The sequence below is a fragment of the Artibeus jamaicensis genome, unplaced genomic scaffold (genome assembly GCF_021234435.1).
Source record: "Artibeus jamaicensis isolate MK-2021 breed Jamaican fruit bat unplaced genomic scaffold, CSHL_Jam_final contig_391, whole genome shotgun sequence".
Lineage (NCBI taxonomy): Eukaryota > Metazoa > Chordata > Mammalia > Chiroptera > Phyllostomidae > Artibeus > Artibeus jamaicensis.
In genome coordinates, this window is record NW_026521814.1 from 32,016,646 (window position 1) to 32,040,058 (window position 23,413).

Genomic DNA, 23,413 nt, shown 5'->3' on the forward strand with positions numbered 1-23,413 from the left:
CCAGAGTCCAGGTGAGAGGCAAAGGGGGCCTGTTCTGAAAGGAAGGATGGAGAACAGGTAGACTCGGAGGGCATTTTGTTGTCAAAATGACTGTTGAGTTGTTATTTAGGACTTTGCCTTATTTTCCTACAGTTCTATCAGCTCCTTGGGGTCAAAGACCGTCAGATTTATCTCACTTTCCCTCAGAAAATCTGGCTTGAGCGAACAGAATTCCTCCAAAACATGTGTGTATGGGGAGAGAGTGCTGCTCTCTGGAAGGTGTATTTTTTGAAAAGAGGATGGTTGATGGGAAAGAGAAAGACATCCTCATATTAGAGGAAGAAAGTAGACTGTTGTTCCACAAAGGGTGGGCCATTGTGTTCATTTTCTCATCTCTGGAACAAATGGGCTTTGCTGTAACAAATCGCCACAGCACAGTGGCTGCCGACAACACAAATGTGTTGTCTTACCGTTGGGGAGTTCAGAAGTCCGAACAGGTCTTATGGGGCTAAAATCAAGGTGTCCGCAGCCTGTAGTCCTTTCTGGAGGCTCTGGGGGAGAATTTGTCTTGCCCTTTCCTGCTTCTGAAAGCATTCTTTGGCCCATGGTCCCCTTTTATCTTCAAACCCAGAAATGGCTGGTCAAGTCTTTCTCACTCTGAGAAAGCAATAAAAGAGAGTGCAAGGCTTCCACACTCTGCCTCCTCCTTCTGTTTATAAGGACCCCTGTGATTATATTAGGCTCACTGAGATAATCCAGGATAATTTCTCTATATCAAGATCAGCTAACAACCTCCCTATAATTCTATCCACAACCTTAATTTGCTATGTGACCTAACATACTCACAGGTTCTGGTAGATAAGGGCATGGATGTCTGTGGGGAGTCATTATTCTGCCTACCACATCCTTGAACAAACAGTATCTATATCACCTGGGAACTTGCTAGAGGTGCAGAATATTGGGCTGCACCCCAAGCTTCTGTATCAGAATCTGCATTCTAATTAGTCCCATGGTGATTTGAATGCACTTTAAAGTTTGAAAAGCACAACTACACTATCTCTAAGTCCTACTTTAAACTTCCCATGATTCTATGAAAACTGCATTTTTTCCTACCTTCAAGTCTTCGTTATTCTTTCTAATCCTGGTTTCCTGCCAAAAAAAAAAAAGAGTTAATTTTGATTTGTATCCCTGGTGTTAATTCCCCAAAAGTCAGCCAAGTAGAACATGACAACAACTCATGCATATTTTTTTTGCTGGCAGAAAGTAGATGCTAGGAAAGGCAATTAAATTATAGAATTATCTGTTATGCAAAGGTACTGGTCTGCAAAGAGTATTTTTTTTTCCCGAAGAAAATTCACAGGAGAACTGCCTTCATTAGTGTGAAGATAATATTGGTAGCCCAGCAAGTAAAGCAAAACGTACACAGATGAGCTGTTTCTAAGGCATCTCTGAATGGCACAGCCTTTGAGAAATGTGACCAAAGCTGATATAAAATTCCTTTCAAAGTTGCAGGAATGGCAAACCCATAAATAACTGTGACTCTCACTGATGTAAAAACGAAGCTACTGGCGGTTCGATAGCTATCCTTATTGCAGGGGACAAGACTAAGCACACCTCCAAGACTGCAAGCTCTTCAAGGCTAAGACCAGCTACATGCAGTGCCTCGGGGCCTCGGAGGCACCCTATCATATGGTTTGGGCTTGCTACTCTTTAATGCTGTGTAAGTACTTTATGCTGAATCCAGAGATGCACTGACAAAAATGGACAATTGAAACTGGAATATTTCAGTGACCATCCTATTAGACTTCCTACTTCATTCTGTTCATTTGGTCGTTCATTCATATATTAAACAATCTACCAAATGTTGCCCATTGTTCCAGGCCCTGTGATTATCAAGATATATATGGTCCCTGTCCCTCAAGAGCTCACGTTTCTGCGGGGCGTACAGGTACACAAGTACATAATTATGGCAACATAGTGCTAGAAGAGGTATGTGAACAAGGTCCATGGGCCTCTTTTCTCCATCTGGCATTTACATGCTAACTGAATTTACTTTAAAAGTGTCCATTTCTCCTGTCTTCCAGTTGGACTAATTATTTGGCTTCATTATTTTTGTTTTCAGCCCTAGCTACTCATGTTGCCTTTAGGCACTCACTACTTGTTCTAGAAAATTAAACCCTCTCAAACTAGTGCAGGTAAAAAAAAGTTATTATAAAGGTCTGTTAAGGTCTCATAGGACTTCAGGAAAAGCGAAAGCAGCCGGAAAGGCAGGAAGCGAGGCAGCTCCAAAGGTCTCCTTTCTCCCCCTTTGTCGTCCAGTGTGGAATCGCCGGCAGAGAATCGCCTGCTTGGTCTTTTCACCAAGGCTGCTTCCTGACCACTGAGATCACAGTCACTGTGTTCCGATTGCTTCTGTCATGTCACTCAGCCTAGGTGAAAAGGCCTAAAAATAAAAATTAAAAACATATATATTTTACACATATAAACATATATATAGTGAAAATAAAAAGTATGTGTTAAACTTACATGTTTGTATCTGTTTTCCTCTCTAAGTGTGGTAATGACCGTATCAGTGTTGTTACTGCTATGTCCAACCATGCGTACAGCGCCTGATTATAGAAGCCATTTAGTGGATGAAATAAGTGAAAGAATGAGAAGGGGAAAAACACGTGCTATTAGTCACCCTTGAGATGGGCTCCCCTGTGGTCAGCTTGCTGGAGAGGGGGATTCAAGAGAGCCCTGGGTCCACCAAAGGCTCTCCAAAGTTACGGAGGAAGGTTCTTAAGAAAGGAGGTGTGCAGAGCAGTCTCCCCCAAATAAGTCTTGGCCAAAACACTAGCCACATGTTCTTTCACTTGCAGAGACATGCCAAACTCCACACCCAGAGAGACCCTTCTCCTTTGTGGCTCAATGTAAAGGCTGTCCCACCCTTTCAAAATTTATTGAGCAGCTAATATGTGCATCATCTCTTTTCATTTTTACAGAGATTCTAGCAAGTAACATCCTCATTTTTAGAGCTACAGAACCAATTTCAATGATTTATGCAGTTCATTCAAGGGCATAGAGCTAGCACGTAGCAGAACCAATATTAGAACTTAGGTGTGTTTAACTCCAAAGCTCCTTCCATGACATTTGCTGTCTCCTCTATAAAGTGTTCTCCCCTCCTCAGGCAGACTCAGCTGCTCTCTTCTCTGTAGTACCACAGCACCTCGTTCCTGGAGACAGCATGGCGTTATTACATACTTTTGGGTACAGATGGTTCTGGATCCAGTGCTGCACTGTCCCCTTCAGGGGAGGGACTGTACCTGGTTTCCGTCCATGTCCTCAGTATTTGTCATTTAGTGGGAGCTCAATTAATATCTGGCTGCTGGGCTGAGCTTTGGAAGGATAGGCAGTTATTATGCCATTTCATATTTTTTAAACTCCACAAAATATGAGTACCTTATAAAGTTATCCAGTCTTACAAATATTTTTTCCATTCATGTTACTGAAATTTAAAGAACATACATGTCTTCTTCCTACCCATGTACTGTTTAGGCCACATCACAGCCAGCTGAGACTTACCCTCTGTTATTGTGGATGGTAAATGCAGAGTGATGGGATAGTCCAAAAAATGCTGGTAGAATATTCTTTTGACTCAAAACAGCAGCCCAGTGTCCCTACAAATTGGTATCTCTCGTTCAAGTTATGAAGTGCACATTGTTAGTCACTTGCAGTGAGCATGGTGTATATGCAGAATGTCTGAGAGGAGGTTCTGCCCCAGTCACGGAGCCTCTAGTTGGCACAGCGTGTATACAAACACCTTGGATTTGAAGTAACAGATGCTAACTGCTAAGAGATAACCTACTGCTCAGGACAATGGGAATTGAAAGGAGGCAAGATGACTTCTGGCAGGGAAGGCAGAGGATTTCACAGAACACATGGCATTTCAGCTAAAATGTAAGACAGGCAAACAGACACTGCTCAGGTCAGAGGCAAAACACACAGAGGTGGGGGGTGGAAGACCAACACGATGGGCTTGTGCTCGCCTGTGAAGGACAGAGCAAGAGGGACATTTGGAAAAGCAGGTTGGAGCCCAATCCCTGATGGCCTTGACTGCCAGGCTGTAGAGACTTTATTCTTAGGAAAAAAGGTGGTAAAATGGTCACAGTTCTACTTTAGGAAGAGCAGTCTGGCAGCATCCTTGGAATGAATGTGTAGGGGAGAGCCTGGAGGCAGAGAGGTCGGTTATTTTATGTTTATTTGATAATACTGGGTCTTTACTGATCACACAGCTGTGTAGGTGGACAGAAAACTGGTCAGAACCATTTTTGAAACTCAGACATAGTCTAAATGACTCATCGGTAAGACAACATGAATTTCTAAGGAGTCATCACAGACAGGATCGAAAATGCACAGTGTGAATGAGGGAACCTGCTAACAGCTCTGAAACCAGACAACTCGGGCACAGAGGAGGGAGGTTAATGGAGGAAGCTGAAATCAGCTTGTGAAAGAGCACTGCCTGGCTGCTCAGTGTGGGCGAAATGCCAGCAGGGTAGGCCTGAGGCAGAATGGGGCAAAACCTGCCAGATAGAAAGCCCCAGAGAGAGGAGGGGAGTGGAGATTAAAATGCCGAAGGTGAAATCAAAACAACTTTTGAGCTGCAAAATGCAGATTTCTCAAAAACAGATTGATTTGCCAAACCAGATTTAATTTAGAAGCAAAGCAGGGGAATGTGACCTGGGAAAGGTAAATGAACCGCGCACAAGGGTCCAGACCATCACCCAACAGCCTGCACTGCTGCGTGGTCAGCCCTCCTGGACGACTCTGTTTACGGGCTGTGAACCCTTGAGGGATGCATTCAAGTGCAGCTTCAAACAGTGGGCTTCCGTGTGAAGCTGCAGCAGCAGGCACATCAGATCAGCTTGGGCTGTGGCAGCGAAGTGAGGGCTGTGTATCTGAAGCCACGCCAAAAACAGCCTCTGCAAAACAGTCGGCAGGCGTGAATTTTATGACTTCCCCGTATGCAAACTCCCATTAGTCACGCGTTGATTGATCCATTCCTCCAGGAGCTTCATTTCCAAGTGCAAAGGCAGCCTTTCAGTACAGCCCCACTATAACTCTGCCTTTGTTACCCCCTCCTTATATTCAAAGCTACTTCATAATGAGATCTTACTTGGATTTAAATGTTTAGACCCTTTATGACTGGGGCAGCTTCCTGAATAGTGACATTGTGCGGTTCCTATATTTTTATGCGCATATATGAGCACACAGGATTTCACCATCTTTCTCAAAGACATCTTCATAAAGAAATAAATGTAGTGAATATGCATAAAAGGTGGAGAAACAACATTACTCCCTTCATATCAACTAAGTTCAGTGATTAAAGCAGAAACAGAGTTTGGCCCTGAAATTCGCTGAAATGCAACATTACTATGGAACATCTAAAATAAGCAGAAACTATTTTTCCCCTTTTCTCTCATTTTTTTTAAACTTGATATTCCTGTCTTAGTTAACTGTCTTCCTTTGGGAATTGTATGCAATATTCATAGTTAGATTTGAAGTCAGAATTCAGTTACTGACAGTTTTCTAAGGGTATGTTCAGAGCTGGGATATCTAAAAATGACAAGGATGGATGCTTACCATATCTGACCGTGGCTGTATTTTTTTTAAAAGGGATAAGCAAGAGCAGTATAAACATCTAAAAAGAAAATGTCTCTGTAAGCCATAGTTTTTACTGTTTTTTTTTCTTAACATGGTACAATATATTATGTTTTGCCAAGGAGAGACTGGAAAAAGAACAGTTAGTTGATGTTTATTTCATAAGTGTGGGTCTTTACTGATCACACAACTGTGTATGTGGGTTGAAAACTCTTGTCTAATGTAACTACAGTTGACCCGTGAATAACGCAGGGATTTATGGGCATGACCCCCACCCCATGCCCAGTCAAAAATTCAAGTGTACCTCTGACTCCCCAAAACCTAACTACTAACAGCCTACTACTGACCAGAAACCAATCACATAAACAGTTAACACATTTATGTATGTTACATGTATTATGTTCTGTAATCGTAGAATACAGTAAGCTAAAGAAAAGAAAATATTATTAAGAAAATCGAATGGAAGAAAAAAATACATTTACATTATTTATGTAGAAAAATCTAAGTATAAGTGACCCTGCACAGTTCAAACCCATGTTAACCCATGTTGGCTGGTGTGGTAGTGATGATAGTGATTGGTTGAGTGTTAGAATCTTATTTAAAAGAGCTACATTGGAAGGACGTCATGTACATAACTGCAGTGCACTGTAAACGCTAGGCCATCGTACTTGTTGTCGAACGCACACTGTTGATTTTCCTGGGTTGGATGCAGGCTTTTTTGTTCTTGTTTTTCTTCCCATCTTGGCTTCTTTTAAAAAGAGAGAAAATGGGACAATATTGGTCAAAGGGGTGCAAACTTCCAGTTACAAGATTTAACAGATTCTGGGGACCTAATGTACAGTATGGTGATTATAGCAAATACTGTATCATGTACTTGAAAGTTGTTGAGAGTAGGTCTTAAATGTTCTCACCACACACACACAAAATGGTGATTATGTGTTGGATGCAGATGTTGGCTAGTGCTATGGTGGTAATTGTTTTTGCAATATATAAGTGTATGAAGTCAACATGTTAACTTACACAATGATATATAGATAAATTTCTATATCTGTATATCTTTATCTATGTGTGTGGGCGTTTGTATATGTGGAGAGATAGAGGAAGCTATCTTTTTAGCACAATCAATGACTAATAGAGGGAAATTTAATGCAAGGACCACTAAGGGATGCTCCCAAGACCAAAATCCTTCTCACAGCCTTGTAGGCCCTGCATGTCCTGGTCCCTGCACATCTCCGACCTCATCTCACACCCTCTGCCTCCCTCCTTGCTTCCAGCCACTCTCTCTTCATCTGTGCCTTGCTTCTCATTCATGCTGGTCCCTCTGCCCAAAATCCTTTCCCCCTACGTCCCATTCATCTCTTCTCACTGCAGATCTCGGCATACCTGTATGAAGACATGCCTCCCAGCCATATGATTTTATAGTTTTTATCACAGTGTATAAGTATATATTTCTGTGATCATTTGATTAACATGTACATTTCTCTCTGGTCTTAAGTGCTAGGAAGTTTGGTGCCTTGTCACACAGTAGGCATTCGAAAAATATTCACTGAATGGAATTTTAAAGAGAAAGGGTGAGAAAGAACTTAGATTTGAAGGAGTTACTGTTTTTTAATATGGAGGTTACAAAAACTAAGAACCATAAAAATGTGAGAATAGGAAAAATTGGAGGAATCGAGTCACATGTGTACAGATATGTATTTTGTGTTAGAGTCCTCAGTAAAACCCACATAGTAGCGTTTATAAGTGTTATGATTCAAAACCAGCTTTCTGATCTATATTGTCAGAACCTTTACAAGTCATATTCCCATAACTTGTACTGTTTTCTGGTTATGTAACAGGGTGCAGCCAAGAGGGGAACCCCAAATGGGGATTTGGAATGAGGTCCAGAACTCAAGGTGCCCGGGAAATATTAGAAAGATATATAGGATGTCCTCACCCCTTCCCCCCACAGGAGTGAGTTGGGAGAAGGGACACGTGGAGCAGGAACATGCAGAGCTCTTTTGTACAGCAACAGCTTTGCAGCTAATCCATGGCATGGTCATTTAACATATCTATAACCTTTAACTGGTTTCACAGATATGTTAAATAGCTGTGGCCATGCTTTGAGCCAGGGGGATGGATTGGACTTCCACCCAAGATGTAACTGTGGGGCAGCTCCCATTGGTTACAGAGCCTGTGGGAGAGCTTGGACAAGATTGGCTCCATTACATGGGGCCACACCTGCCCAGACTTACGGTGACAGCCCAGTAAAGCTGGAAGAATACAGGAATGCTGGCAGGTACAACTGATTGTAGGAGGAGTCGGAAATGGGGCTGCAGAGGAAGGTTGGTGCAGGGATTTAAACCCAGACTCAGCGGCCACGTGAAGAGAGAACCACACAGCTTTGGCAGAGTGGGGACCCCCGCAGCTTTGGTGAAAGTGAGGGCCTCGTGGTTTTGGGTGCTTCCTTTTGCCACATGGCTTAGGAAGCAGGAGGGACTTTGCATGGAAGAAAAAGGGTGAAGGGACTCTTGCTGGTGGGCCATGAGAAGGTGCCACATGGCTTTAGATTAACTGGAGATCATGGCAGTGACACAGCTGATGGTGCTGGGAACCTGAATCATGAATTTCTACTTCTTTTCCTGAGATACAGAATCCCAGACTAGGGCAGAGGGAGAAAGAAGGACTGTATGCATCTGTGGGTATTCTAAAGGACTTCAATATTTTAATGAAGACATTAAGTTACTACTCTAAGTCTGTATAACTTCACCAGTCTCTGGCATTGAGAGACATCTTTCCTCTGGCAACGGGCATAGCGAACCTAGTGGGGGGTCCTTTTGGTAATAGTATATCGTACCCTGCTTTGGCCCTGTTATGTAACAGTTATAACCTAAATATTCTTATATATAACAGTTCTGTATGGAGAAAGCTACCTATTTTCTAACATAATTAAGGAAGAGGCTTTACTGCTTTATTAAATGTTCTAGTCAATCGAGTCACATTATGCACATTATACCCATATAATCCATATGCCAGGAATCTGATTATATAAACTACGGGTACCTCTCAAACTCAGCCAGTCATAAATCACCACTGATGCAAACATGTAAAGATTCTGCGGTGCTTTTGTGGTCATCATTATGATGCCACTTACCTGTCCGCCATGCAGTCTAATCCCCTTGTTAGAAAGCTGGATGAGCCAGGTTTTTACTAAAGTAGAATGAGCATCCTATAGCAATTGCAAGTTCTGTGAGATAAAGATCAGTTCATTCTGTTAAGCCAGATGAATGAATACATGCTAACTTTGACTAATAAATACATGTAGGTCATTAAAAATTGAATGTCAGCCTAGTCTAGAGAAATTCTTAGCTCTCGTGTATGTGCTTACTATATTTTAAGTGTTTGGTTTTCAGAAGTTTGTTTGGGAATGTTTTCTGTATTATGGCTCAGACTGCCATTTCAAAAATACAATGCCCCACATTTTTGTATCTCTATAAACATTAATGGAGTTTCATAGCCTACTTGTGTGAACCTCGAGATGACTGTTTCCACTGTGCAGATAAGAGAGGCTGAAGCATGAGGCTATTGCTACATGTTTTCCAAAGACACCCCCTGAGCCAGCAGGGAAGAGAGCCTGAGACATAAAACATCTGTGTCCTCACTGAAAACGTATCATGTGTACATCTGGAGTCTTAGGGGAGGGGAAATGGCTAAGCCAGAGTTGGCTTCTCACACTTGCTGTTACAGCCCTAACAAGAGGATCTTTGTAAGAAATGTTTACACAATAAGGTGGGTATCAAGGTGATTACCAGGATGAATAAGGATGAATTTTTACCAGTCTGAAATGCCTTGAGCATGCTTGATAGCAAGAAGGGAGGTGAGTTGTCTTCTCAAAGTCTTTCTAACAGTTATAATTCTATCCAGTGAGAAATTCATGGGTGGAAAATATTGAAAGTGTTTACTTTTCACTTTCTTTTCTTTTACAGATCTATGCAGTTCGGTCAGTTGTTCCCAACAAAAGCAATAATGAAATAGTCCTAGTGCTACAGCAGTTCGATTTTAATGTAGACAAAGCAGTGCAGGCCTTTGTGGATGGTAAGTATACCTGTCCCCCGAAGCTGAAGATGTTCGAACTGAATATTCCATGCATTTCTGTATGCGTTTTAAAGGTGTTGAATACCAATTAATGACTGATACTTTCTCATTAAAATATGCATCTTTTTCAAAACATATATGCATACTCATTAAGAACACAATTTAAAGTTTTTTATCATTAAAAACCATAAATATTTTCTAAATGCTTTCTAAATGATTCCGATTATAATGCTACTAATTCCATTGTCTACCAATCATTCCGATTTGTTGTTAAATATGAGCTTTATTTGAGGGTGTCCTTGTGAATGGAGGGTAATGTACCTCATTCCTAATTGAGAGGAGTGGTTTATTCTTTAAATCCGTACTTCATGATTTTGAATTTGCCTAATTAATTATAATATCAGTTTGTCTTGTCTACTTCTAGAACCTTTTATGCTTAAAAAAATTTTTTTCAGACAGCTCATTGCCAATGATATAGAATCTCAATTCTCAGAATGTTTTTATCCCATAAATGTTTCCCTCACTGCTTTAGATTTCCTGTAAACTATGAGGTAATGCTCTCCTCCTAGTAAAACTAAGTTTTATTTATGACCAAAGATCTCACACCTGTCCTTGGTTATCATGTCTTTTGTCCTGGTATTAGTTTCTATTTTGTACACATGGACAGGCTGAACGTATTCTGACAGATAAGGTCAGGGAAGACTTATCAGCACATTTCTCAATCGTGTCCCATTCACACTTGTTAAGGACACTTTGACTGACTTATTTTCCTAGGAGGAGAATAATCTTCCCAAGTCTCTACTAGTGTAATTGCATTTTTGGCAAGGTCTTGAAACCAGGAAGCATGCTCACATTCTGAGGTCTACAGTCAAGGTGCAGGGTCCTAATTGAGGTGCAAAATGATTATCATTTAAAACAGACCTGCAAGCAGCCCCCTGGCGCATAGCCTTTCTGCTGTGCCCTGATTCATGGAGAAGCAGAGACAGAATCTTTAGTCATTAAAGAACAAATAGTAGGGAGAGCAATATTAATCTGACTTTGCAGCATTCAGTGCAGTTTGTCTCGAGAAAGGAATTTGGAACCAGGCACATCCTGGCTAGATAAACTCTTTTCGGGTTTCACTTGCCAATATCACTCACATGGAAAAGAGCTGTAGGAAAGGGAAGAAGGTTAGTATTCCCATCCCTCCCCACCCGCACTTGGATTCAGGCCCCCTCAGTGAAAGTTTTTATTACAAAATGATTCTGAGGAAATGCACAGATGCCGATACCCTGTCATCAGATCCATTTGTGTTTAAATAGAGCACCTTGCTTGTCCTTCCTGAAATGTTCACCTCGTCAGTGTCGAGGTCTAATTAAAAAAACAGAACTCACTGATCTCTGAGAAACCGCTTGTCCTTTTGGTTGGGGATCAATCAGACAACTTGTTTAAAAACCACCGAGAATCAAAAATATTTGTTAGGAATCACTTACGTGGCATATTGAAAGCATTATTTCTGAGCAGCCTGAAAAGCTCCAAGCAGTTTCATTATAATTAAAATTTAACAATAACTGTTTCAAAATGCTCTGTAAACATGGTTATTTCTTCTTCAGAATGACCCTCTAAAAGCTCGATTTTGAAAAGTACAATAGAATTTATGTCAAAATATGAAAACCAGAAGAATAATTGAATATTGCAATTGAAAGCAGGAAGCAGCTCAGTCTCCTTCCTCTGATTAAAAAGGACACTATTTTAACACTTTCATACATCTAAATTTTATTTAGGAAACTGAAGTTTAGCTATGAGGACTATCCTAGTGATTATTAGCTGCTGGCATGACTTACCGAGAAATCAAATGAAAGTGACTTCCCACAGTTCTTCTAAAGGAAAATACTGCGAAGTATTAAATCTCTGCGAAAATTACAGAAAGATCAGCCCAGTTAATAAAAAGTCTGAATCAGAGCTTACTTTTAAGTACAGTCTTATTATTTCAAGTACATATACCTCAAGAAGCCTAAGAGGAGCATTGAATCGGAAACTTTGAATATATAGGAATAATTAGCCTAACTTGTGGTCAGAGCGGTATGGCCTTTGCTCATCCAACAGTAGACAGTGGACTCAGTGTGGGGACCCTACTAATTTGAAATCTGTTATAAAGACCAGGCTGAAGTTTGTCTTTGTTGGGCCAACACACTGTTGTGTACTAACAGGGGAGCACTGTTAGTATAGTAAGATTGTGTAAGAATGCTTCTGGTGTTAAAAGAATATATTTAAAAGCTATTCCTTTAGAAGTACCTGTTTATATGGAAAAAAAACAAATCTGATGTATTCATTACCAATACGTTATTGTTGAAATTGCCCCCAGCGCAGCTGGACTGAGTGAAAGAACTTTGTTAGGGGAGGCGGAGACATAACTGTAGCTGACCAATGGTAACACACTTCTTTGAAAATGTTGTGCAAGCTGATATCAGGTTAGGCTTTTCCTCTGAGTCAGTGTAGTTCCACGTTTGGGTGTGAATGGCATTGACAGATCCTGGGACTCATTTGTCATTTGATGAACTTTTCAAAGTAGATGCCTTGAAAAGACCACATCTCTTCCCTATCCACAGTGATGAGGGCAGAACTAACATCAGATAATCTGTTCTCCTTATAATGAGTGGAGGCAGAAAGAAGAGAAGGAATGGACAATAAAAAGCTATGCTTCACATGCAAAACATACTCAAAATCCCATGTTTGGTGGAGAAGATTATAGGTATTTTGACTCATATATCAAACAGAACAATTTTAATTCTATTTATGGCAATAAAGCTACCAGAAAATTCTCAAGATATATTTCATTTTCTCTAAGACAACATAATGATAAAAAAGTAAGCTTCATGTAGTGGGGCTTAATATTTTGATAAAACCAAGATCATGCAGTGAATTAAATGAAAATCTGGAAATAAAACACGAGACTGGCATTTTTATTAAGGTAGGATGTGTCAAAACAAATGAAAACGCCAAGAAAAAATTGCTGCCCAGATGGAAAGGCTGAGATGACTTCTGGGTGGGGTTGTGTCATGTGAACACAGGTTAAAGGCCCTTTGTCTCTGTCCAGGTAGCGCGGTTCAAGTTCTGAAGGAATGGAACATGACAGGGAAGAAGAAGGTAAGGCTCACATGGACTGTAAATGAGGAACATCTTCAATCAGAACTTTTATGGTGGTTATCATTTTAACAAAGCTGCCAGTTTTATGCTTCTCTCAAATATGTTAGTATACACACCCAGAAAGCTTCCAAATTCATGGCTCTCCAATCACCAGCCACCCTCCCTACTAATGCCATTGTTTTTCTCTTCAGTGTTTTTAACTACCAGGTGTGCTTCAGAAGTCCCCCAGTTCTTCCTTTTAAGTATTCAGGGAGGCCTCTCCTGAGAATTCAAAGGATTCAAGACATTAACTTGCCCAAACATATCCTGTAGCACAAAGGGAAAAATTAGGGAGTGTTTTAAAGATACTTGAAAAAGTTCTAAATATATTTTCACATGTTTTTCCAACTGAAAGAATCTGTCCAAAGCTGTGCTTGGATACTTTTCTTGCTAAGTTCTAAGCTAGATTTTTTTTAATAAAAGAAGAGAAAAAGAAAGTACTTCCAAATCATAGTAAGTGATCTATTCTTCCTTCTTGAGAACCCTGGCAGACTCCTCCTTGAAAACAGAGGGAAGATGTTCATCTGTCCCTTTCAAAGTATTTTGCTTTCTTGTCTAGTCACCAAGAGTGACTTCAGGACACCGGTGAGGTGTGCGCGTGCGCACATTGGCCCTCTGTGTCCAGCACACGCCTTCCTGATCTCGCGAACGTGCTCAGTAGCCCCCGTAAGCCTTGTTCTCAGCCTGGAACCTGCTTCATGCCTTTCACAAAAAGTCTGCTCTTTTCCAAGTCACTGCCCTGCCCCTTGCCACTATCTGCCAGCAAGGCTTGCGCTCTGGGTATCCCAGAATATGAGACACCAGCCCGTCCTTCTCCGTGAGGGAAGATCGCAGGCCTGCCAAACAGGTTTTAAACAAAACAAACAGGCATTATTATTATTGTACTTTCATAAAATCCCAAGATCACTGGAATTATTCTTTCCCCTTTTTTCTCTTTCTGGTTTCATGTAGAATAGGAAGAATTATGAGATTTTTTTTTTCTAGTCTTTGTGTGCCACCATCTTTGACAATCTCTGCTTATCTTTAATCATAGCTTCCCAGGCTTTTGTGTGAGACAAAGATGATTCACAGACGATTGAAAGGCAGTATTTACACTCACGTGGAAACATTTCTCTGATGTGAAAAAAGGAGCAGACCGCAGCTGCAGACCCAACTCTTTACTGGGTCTCCCTCTTAGGGGCTCAGTGGGAAAGTGGTCTCCCCAGCCCAGCAGACGTGGGGCTTATGTGGGAACAGAGGCCTCTGGCCTTTCCCGCCGCCCAGGGAGCGTGCTTCTCTCACTTCTCTGGAGGAGCACTTACTCAGGGGCATGGTCAGGGTTTCAAAGGGAAAGGAAGGGAGGAGGGAGGAGAATTCAGAAGAGAAAGCTTTTTCTTTTTATTTCTTTTCCAAATGCATGGAAGAACAAAGCCAGGCCGATGTTCAGCTGAGACCCACTGATGCAGCCGCCGCGGCCAGGGTGTGTCCTGATGGCTGAGCGTCTGTTCTGATTGGCTGAGGCCTGTACCTACTGGCCGTTAAGAACACTGAATATCTCCTGGGTACAAAATCAAAGTCAATAAAACATGCATCATAATTGGGAACAACACCTTAATTTCCTCCGAACTGTTATGGATATTGACCATTATGACATTTCAGGAGAGAAACAGTAAAATTCTGTCATATTGTAATAACTCAGGTCTCAAAAATTTTAGTTGTTTGAAATGCAGGGCAATGAAGTCTTGTAATGCTGTTCAGCTGGCAGCCAAGAGGCCCTGCGATCCTGCTGCACAGTCCAAACCTAGTGGACCCGGGTCAATTTGGCACAATTTTGTAGCAGTTTTCTGCTCCAGCATAAATATTCATGGCGGGGATTCTGGGTCCTGTGCCTGGGCTCTCCTGTTGTTTGGTGCCTGTTTTATGGGACCCAGTGTGGACTGTGGGGAATCTGCCTTTTCCATCCTCATTTCGCAAGGACTTGCCTGCCTTTCTCCTGCCAACCCTTCCCTCCATCTCCCCTTCTCCACAGAGGACCATAACCTTGAGGTCCTCCTTGCCTCCCCCACCCTCATCTCCTCTTTAGCAAATGAGAGCAGTTCTCCAGGGCCGCGGTAGCTGAATTCTAGTTCTTGAAGGGCATGATCACAGGATTTCACTGTGTTGCCACTTGCGTGGTACCTCGATGTGCTCAAATAATATGTCAGGATTGAAGCCATTCCCTGCTACTTTTTCCTTTTAGAGGAACCTTTTTGTTTACTATGTTTTTTAAGGAAAAGTTTATATAACTTATTGTAGGAAAGGGAATATTTACTTATATTAAATTGGCTGCTTAATAAAGACGTGAGTTCTGTATTATCAGTTGTGCCCATTTGACCTAGTGTGTTGTGTGTGCCATAACGTCCTTGTGAATCTTTGTTTGGGGGAGGGTGCTAACAGGGGAGAAGGGGAAGGGGCAAGCCCAGGAACATGAGTGGAGGACTCACGGGCATGGACAGTGGTGTGGGGAGATCGACTGTGGGAGCAGTGGGGATGCAGTAGGGGAGAGCAGTGGGGGAAAAGGTGGGACGGCTGTAACTGGGCAACTTAGAAAAAGAAAGATATTTGATAGTTTCTCAAATAAAATATGATAAAACAAAAGAAAAAGATGTGGGTGATTCATTCATTTTATTAGAAGAGCCAGGAAACTATATTTAGTAAATAGTAAATGATAACACAAGAATAAAGTCTGTGTTTTGCATACTCACAACTGTAAACTTACTTTCGCTACATCCTATTTTTTATATAGCATCTATTTTATATATACACACACACACACACACACACATTTGTGTGTATGACATCTTATATAAAACATCTTATTTTGGTTTCTCAGGTTCGTCTTACATTTCAAGGGTCTGAGCTAAGTAATATTACCTTCTCATTTGTCTGTCATTCTAGAACAATAAAAGAAAAAGAAGCAAGTCCAAGCAGCATCAAGGCAACAAAGATGCTAAAGACAAGGCAGAGAGGCCCGAAGCAGGGCCCCTGCAGCCGCCTCCGCAGATGCAGAATGGCCATGTAAATGGCTGCGAGAAGGACAGCTCGTCCACTGATTCTGCCAGTGAGAAACCAGGCCTTATCCCTCGTGAGAAAGCTATCTCAACACTCGAGGAACCTTCAAAGGCTCTCCGTGGGGTCACAGGTCAGTAACTGTTCACTGTAGCTGCTTAGGACACAGAAGAAAAGGATACAAAGAGAACCTCTCGGCTCAGTCACTGCTGCAGTTGATACTGTTGGAAGAGTAGGGCTGTTCGTCGGTGCACACGGATTCAAACGGTCTTCCTGCAGGATGATGGGCAAGGGAGGGATGTAACAGGCCCGAGAACAAATGCTCAGTCTAGCCCTGCACCAAGTCAAAGGATTATTTTTTTCTTAAAAACACAGTTCTAGTCTGTATTAGGATTATTAGGAGAATAGAAATTCCAAGTTTAAAGAGATTTTCTTTCTAGACTTCTTTGCTGGGATAAGGGTGGGGTAATTGGTGACAAAAGGAACTGTTATTAAAAGGTAGTATTTCATATTATGTGACAGAACATAATCTACCTGGTGTTAGAATCGGGAATGTTAATTATTTGGGCTACAGCCATATGTCAACGAATCTACAAAGGCTGATTTTTTTAAACAATTTTTTTCTCTTTTTTTAAGATTTTATTTATTTATTTTTAGAGAGAGGGGAAGGAAGGGAGGGAGAGAAACATCGTGTGGTTGCCTCTTGCTCGCACCCTATTGGGGAGCTGGCCTGCAGCCCAGGCATGTGCCCTGACTAGGAATTGAACCCGCAGACCTTTGGTTCACAGGCTTGGTTGCACTCAATCCACTGAGCCACACCAGCCAGGACTCCAAAGGCTAATTCTTAATCAACTCTATGACTCTGGGTACATCATTTCATCTCTGCTGTCCCATTTGCTTTCTGTAAAATAAGGAAACTGTACTAGAATGTACTAGATCAGTGTTCCTCAACACTATCTGACCCAAAGCTCCATTTTTACAATAAATCCTAAAATAAAATTCATAGATAATATAATCTACCTAGCAACAGAATTCCAATAAAGTAAGAAATGTAAGAAATCTGAAACAACTAATACATAGAAGGCTTAATAAAATGGCCCGACATGCAACCCACTTATTATGAATCAATTTGCACTTAAAAAAAGTAAGTCATGCTGGATACCGTGGGCACTGTCTCTTTATATTTGACGTGTGGATTAAGGGTTAAATGAGTATATTTGTATGTAGACATGGAAGCGAGTGCAACCGCTATGAAAGCAGAGTGACCCAGGGGTACTTGTCGTTAAATACTGAGACAGCCGGTGTGGTTGGCCATGTGATTTTCTAAATGGTGAAATACTCTTGGTAGAGTTCTGAACACCGTAAAGTACAAACTTTTCTTAATTTGCACAGCAACCGAATCCTGCAAATCCAAGTAAATCCTAGAAAACCATAGGAAAACCCAAAAAATACCTTGGGTTTGTATGGGAAGTGTCCAGAAGGACATGAGCAAGTTCAGGACACTGGGCAGTTCTTTGTTGTGTGGGTTCCTGTGGTTGTAAGTCATCCAGGAGCCTCCGCTCCCCTCCCACCCACGGCACTCGGACAAATTTTTAAAATGCCCCGTCGGTTTTTCGAAATGCTTCCAAACAGATGGTAGATCCCTCCATGAGAGCCACTATATAAAATCCTGAGTTTATTGAATCAGCGACTTTTTAATCTCCTCTTATATGCAAAGAAGTGTGCCAGGAGCCACAGTAGATTTAGAGAAGGATTTGCTGTGGTCGAGACCCTGAGGGACTCACATTCCGATCTCCTCACAGAGGAGGTTGTGTGTACTCTGTGAGTTTATGGTGTGGACACAAGAAGTGCTGCATCCGACTGGGTGATTGATGCAGGGCGGTGTCAGGGAGCAGTCGCTACTGAAGGACCAAAAGACTTGAAGCGGTAGAGAGGATGTGGAGGGTTAGAAAACAGTGGGGAGAATTTGACTCAACACCCACCTGCTATGTATGAGGGAGCACTGTCCTCTAATAAATCGAAGATGAACAGGACAGGGGCCCTGCCTAGGCAGAGTTCAGTCTCGCAGAAGAGACAGGTGCAAAATATAAAAGCACACGGCGACGTGCACCACACCTGGGATGCAGCAAGGCCACACTGCATAACTGACACACTATAAAACACACAAGTAGGTTTGCAGATGCATCGCAAAGCACTCATTTTCTTCCGTAAACACATTACCTAACAACTCTGTTAATGGTGCTGTAATTCAGGTAATCCTTACTACACAGTGATTTCTTAACACCAAACAAGCAAACAACAAAACTAACCTATCTCCATTTAGAACCTGGATTTTCCAGGAACTTTTTTAATTCAGTTTTCACGGTGCCTACTATTTTGAGAATGTTTTGATTTATGGTTGGGACAGGAAGAAGAAATTAAATAATCAAGTGGCAGATTCCCAACTTTGCTTGTTATTGCTTTCACATGAATTACTTTCGAAATCTAATTACTCAAGTTGCTGTTTTGATATCAATCATAGGCTAAAAGCCTAGCACATATATTTGTTCATTTGCTGATAATTTATACCTTCTCCCTAAAACAATTTCAGTAACTCTATCAAGTCTATGACTATAAAGCAAATGCAATATTGAAGAGCTTGACTCCACAGGGGTAGCTGCCCTGAAAGCTGAGTGCCAACCAGAGGAGTTGTCTGTCGAGGGGAATCTCACCAACCCTGCCCTAAACCTTCCTGGGAAGATTCTTTCATGCACACAGAGCCACCCCCAGATCCCTCCAGTGTTGTGAGTTTGGCGTGAAAGCATTGGGGTGTGTCAGCATTCTTTTTGAATGTTACTGGTTCATTACAGGTCTAGGCTTTATGTAAATATTTCTGTTAAAGAATAAGTGATGGTAATGGAAGGTTATTAGATGTTTTTGCAAAAGGAAAGGGCTCCTGGTTGACCAGGAACTTTATTAGCAACCCATTTATTAAGATCATGCATTTTTAAATGAGTTTTAAGATAGGTTTTTCTTCCCCCAAATAATGGAAGTTATCAGGATGTTGATGTCAAAACTGTCAGATGACTTTAAAATGCTCACTCAACCTGTTGGCGATCCAGATATCTCTTAACTGATACTTCACATGTGGGTGTTAGGTCTTGGACATCCTGCCCCCCATTTTCTGTAGGCCGCTGGAACCAGAAAGGATGGGAGTGATTCTTTAATCCCATCCCCTCATTTTATAGCTCAGGAAACCAAGCCCCTCCACCACCACCAAGGTAAGGAGCTGAGAAGACAGCACACTCCCCTGGGATAACACTCTTTAGTTTGCAAAAGTCTGACCCAAATCCATGTATTTTTACACATGCATTAGACAGTTATTGCTAAAGCTATGAGCTTCCTAATTCATAAATAATGTGTAATTGAAAAATCATATTGTGTGTCACCGCCCCAAGTCAAGCCTCCTTTCATCACCATTTATACCCCCTTCCCCTCTCGTAATCACCATGCTCTCTCCTGTGTCTGAGGCTGTTTTTTTAGTTTAATCCCTTTGCTTTTTTCACCCAGCACACCCCAATCTCCCATCCCCTGACAGCCGTCAGTCTGTTCTCTGTACCTATGATTCTGTTTCTATTTTGTTAGTCTATTTTGCTCATTAGATCCCACATGTAAGTGAGATCATATGGTACTTGTCTTTCTCTGACTGGCTTATTTCCCTTAGCGTAATAGTCTCCAGACCCATCCATGCTTTGTGCAATAAATGGTGATGGAAGGGTACTTGACTTGGGGTGGCAAACACACAATACAATATACGGAGGATGTGTTATAGAAATGTACACCTGGAATCTATGTGATTTTATTAACCAGTGTCACCCTGATAAATTCGATTAAAGAATCAATAAATAATTTAAAAACAAAAACTAGGGAAAAATAATCATAATAAGGCTGTATATTGACATTCTGTACTTGAGTGGGTTCAGAGTATAAGCCTAAAAGAAACCTCCAGTCTGCTAGTGGTAAGCGTTTATCAGCTTTCTGTTAATGAAACTAGCTCAAGAAAACCTGCCCTGAGTGCTCCGCTGGGCACAGGCTGTGAACATGTGCAACGCGTGTTTTATCTTTTTATAACACCTTGACATTCAAGATCTCTCTTTTTAAAAGTTCTATACAGAATCGTTTTCTGGGAAGGGAAAACTTAGCTTTAAGATATATGCAGGCGGTTCAGGGGGTGTTAGTGTGACTTCCTACGTGAAAAATAACCACCCAGAGCATCGTCATTTCAGACTGTAAATATAGCTGTCTCGAGTGGGACAATGGTGCACGGCAGCATGCAGCTCAGGAGTTTGGGAGTGTGATTTAAACTTAGTACAGAATTACTTCTTTGAGCCTTGGAGTAGTTTTTTCTGGATTTCAGCATTTTTAATAACAGCTCAAATGAGGTCTTTTACATAATCCAGTTGAGACCATCCTACATCCAAGTACAAAGTTGGACAAAGAGTAGCTCAAGATTTATTCATACCAAAAATAATGCCAAGGATCATTTTTATTTCTAAGGCCCCATCTGAATGTTTAAAACATGTTATGATCTTAGGGTCCAATTTTCCCAAATGCTTCTCTTGCTCTATTTTTCTTAAGGCTCAGATTGCCAAAATGTATCGGTACATATCACCTTGTAGGCCAACATAATAATAATTCAGGTTCCTGTGGTGTCTTTCTCCCACCGGACACAATTCCCATTGAACAGGAAAGGAGCAGAATTGTGGGTCACCAACTGGCTCCCTGGAAATGAACTTCGGGGCAGGGCTTTCGTTGTCTTCAGCTCCTCTTCCTGGCCCCACCAGCCCTCCATTATGTCTCCTTGTCTTGTAGAGCATCCTAGGAAGCCACCTCTTCTGTTGCCTGTTACTTGTTTCACACAGAAGCTGCCATGCTGTGTTTGCTGACGTCCTCAAACTGCACTTCCCTGTCTGACCTATACCATTGAACAGGAGCAGCCCCGTCATTTTCCCTTGACAACAGAGATTCTGTATGTCGGCCTGATGCCCGCACAGAGCTGCTTTTTGTTATTTAAGAACATGGTCTGCTTGTCCCTTATGTGTGCTTCTTGTAAACAAAGGACAACGAAACAAAACAAAACACCAGACTCTTTCACAATATTTTTACGGTATTTGGTTCCCTACAGATTCCAAGCAGATTTTTTAAATGCTGGGGTCCCTTGCTTCAGGATTCTCTCCCCTGCTTCTCTAAGCCCTGCATTGAACCAGAGGATTAGGAAAAATCAAAAAGAAAAAAGAAACTCACCTAGAACTTGAATCACAAAGCCAAGTGTGTGTTTTCCAGGATTGCAACAGCACCAGCTTTCGAATGGAAACAATACAGTATTGCAGCTAAGAGCCAGGGATTTAGCGTTAGGCATGTTTGGATTCAGAGCTAGGCCCCCTCGCTTACTGGGTGTGTGACCTGGATCAGTTAACCACTCTGTATCTTGGTGTCCCAACCTATAGATTATAACTCTGCTTCCCCAGATCTGGGAGCAGTAAATGAGATGCATAAAGAGATTAGCACAGCATCTGGCACACAGTAAACCCCCAAACCATTTCTTTAGTTATGTAGTCAATATTTTAAAGCATCCAACATGTGACAGGGATTTTTCTAGGGGAAGTAAACAAGTCAACAGTTTTTTCCCTCATGAAGGTTACATTCTTTTGGGGGATGGCGAAAAAGGTGTATGATAAACTAGAATCAACCAAGTTACCATGGTAATTAGAGATTATAATAAATGTGGGGAAGGCAGCAAGTAGAAAAGAGACTAGGGCAGGGTTTGGGGGTTCTGTGCAGCAACTCCAGATAAGGCCACAATGTGACGGGAGTGGATGAGGAGGAGACGTTTACGTTATGGCGCAAATGCCTTAATTCAGGATCCGTCGCACCAGGTCTTGGTGGTCTGAACAGTCGATGTTTTATTTAAACCTTAATTAAGGACTGTAGCTGAAGCTCCAGCAGAGATATAACTATAGATTTTCTTTTAGTATTTTTTAATTAAAGGTAGAATCGTTTATTAATATATACAGCCAAGATTAAGTACTGTTATATAAACATGCATTTTGAAAGTTTATTTCTTAAAGTACATAACATATTATCATTGTCACTCCTTAGTAATTATTCTAGCATCTGCGTACTGGGTGTTAACCCTTGCATATAGTTGTTTAGTCTCAGCCGCGGCTTCTGACATCCCTGTGTCCTGGCTGTTGGAATAATACTGGGGAAGCCGTAAGGTGCATCTCCAATGACTTAGACCTCGGTTTCCTCTCCCTGTGTATGATGAAGCAGAAAGACAGACACAGGATGTAGTGACGTGAGGGCGCACGAAATACGGAACCCCTTAGGTATTTTCTGCCACCTAGGTGAGGTGAAGCCCAGAGACCCTTCCCGTCTCTTTCTCATTAAAACCTACTTGGGCTGCAACCCTACAGCAAAAACACAAAATGACTCATCTCTGACTTGCTAGATACCTTCCTAACTTCGCACCCATACTTGTTCTGGTGATTTCGGTTACAGACTGTACTAAATGGAATGCACTCCTTGCAAACAACAGAAGTCCTTCCAAAACTTTTTCTGAAGAAATATTTAAATGGTTCTATCACAATGCAGTGAGAATTAAGCCTGTTTTGCAAGGAACTAAATTAGCAAAACAAATCAAATTAACATGCCTACCTGCTGTGTCATTCACAGCTTTAATTCATTGACTTTATTATCTATTAGCTTTTAATATAAATAAACTTGTAGAGGTATTGATGACATATAAGACCTTGTGAAGACAATAAACAAAACTAAAAGATTTGTTTTCAATTAGAAAGTTACCAGCTTTGTGCCCTCTGAGCTAAGTAAGTTAATAGGACTTGAATAAAATCATGAACTGCTAACCTGTATTTGATAAAGGTGTTCGGAAAAGGCGGAACTGGCTGACGTTATTTCTTGTGAACAAACCTATCTGTTTTGGTGTCTGTTCTAAAGTTACTGCTTCCTCTGAATATCTGTTAATTACCCTGTCACGTAGTGATAGAAGAGTAAGGAACATGAACGTGCAGTCAAGGTGTACAATAATTATACCATGAAAAGCGTTTGCCCAGGCCTTCATCATAGACCATTATTTTCTAACATCTCAGGAGATTTAACTTAACTGTTCTCCACTTCTTCCTCTCTCTCTCTCTCACTTATCAACCTTTTTATTATGGCTAACAGCCCCATCACTCCAAAGTAATTGTTCCCATTGAATTTACTATTGACCTCCATGTATTGAATAGAGCAGACATTTTTCTTTTTTTTAAAAAAAGAGGTGTTTCTTTTTCTTGTGTAGAGGGAGGAGTTTAGAACTGGCTGGGTGGTTACATGGTCATCAAGGACCTACATTCCTTATGCTTTTTTTGTTCGACTAAAATGTAGGCATTCATAGGCAAAGTGTCTCATGGTTCAAACTGGCTGCTGAAATGCCTGCAAACACATCAGCTTTTCCAGGCAGGAGGTAGGAAGTAAAGGGGATGGAAAA

At 41.4% G+C, this 23,413-nt stretch overlaps 1 protein-coding gene across 4 annotated transcripts in view; it reads left to right on the plus strand.

Annotated features, from left to right (window-relative positions):
- SPATS2L (spermatogenesis associated serine rich 2 like) overlaps nucleotides 1-23,413 on the plus strand; it is a 162,708-nt gene that overhangs the window by 91,723 nt on the left and 47,572 nt on the right. For all 4 annotated transcript variants that reach the window (XM_037167536.2, XM_037167533.2, XM_037167534.2 and 1 more), the window contains 3 exons: nucleotides 9,585-9,693; nucleotides 12,770-12,819; nucleotides 15,775-16,018. In XM_037167536.2, coding sequence (XP_037023431.1) covers nucleotides 9,585-9,693; nucleotides 12,770-12,819; nucleotides 15,775-16,018 — 403 coding nt within the window. The remainder of the gene's footprint in view (nucleotides 1-9,584; nucleotides 9,694-12,769; nucleotides 12,820-15,774; nucleotides 16,019-23,413) is intronic.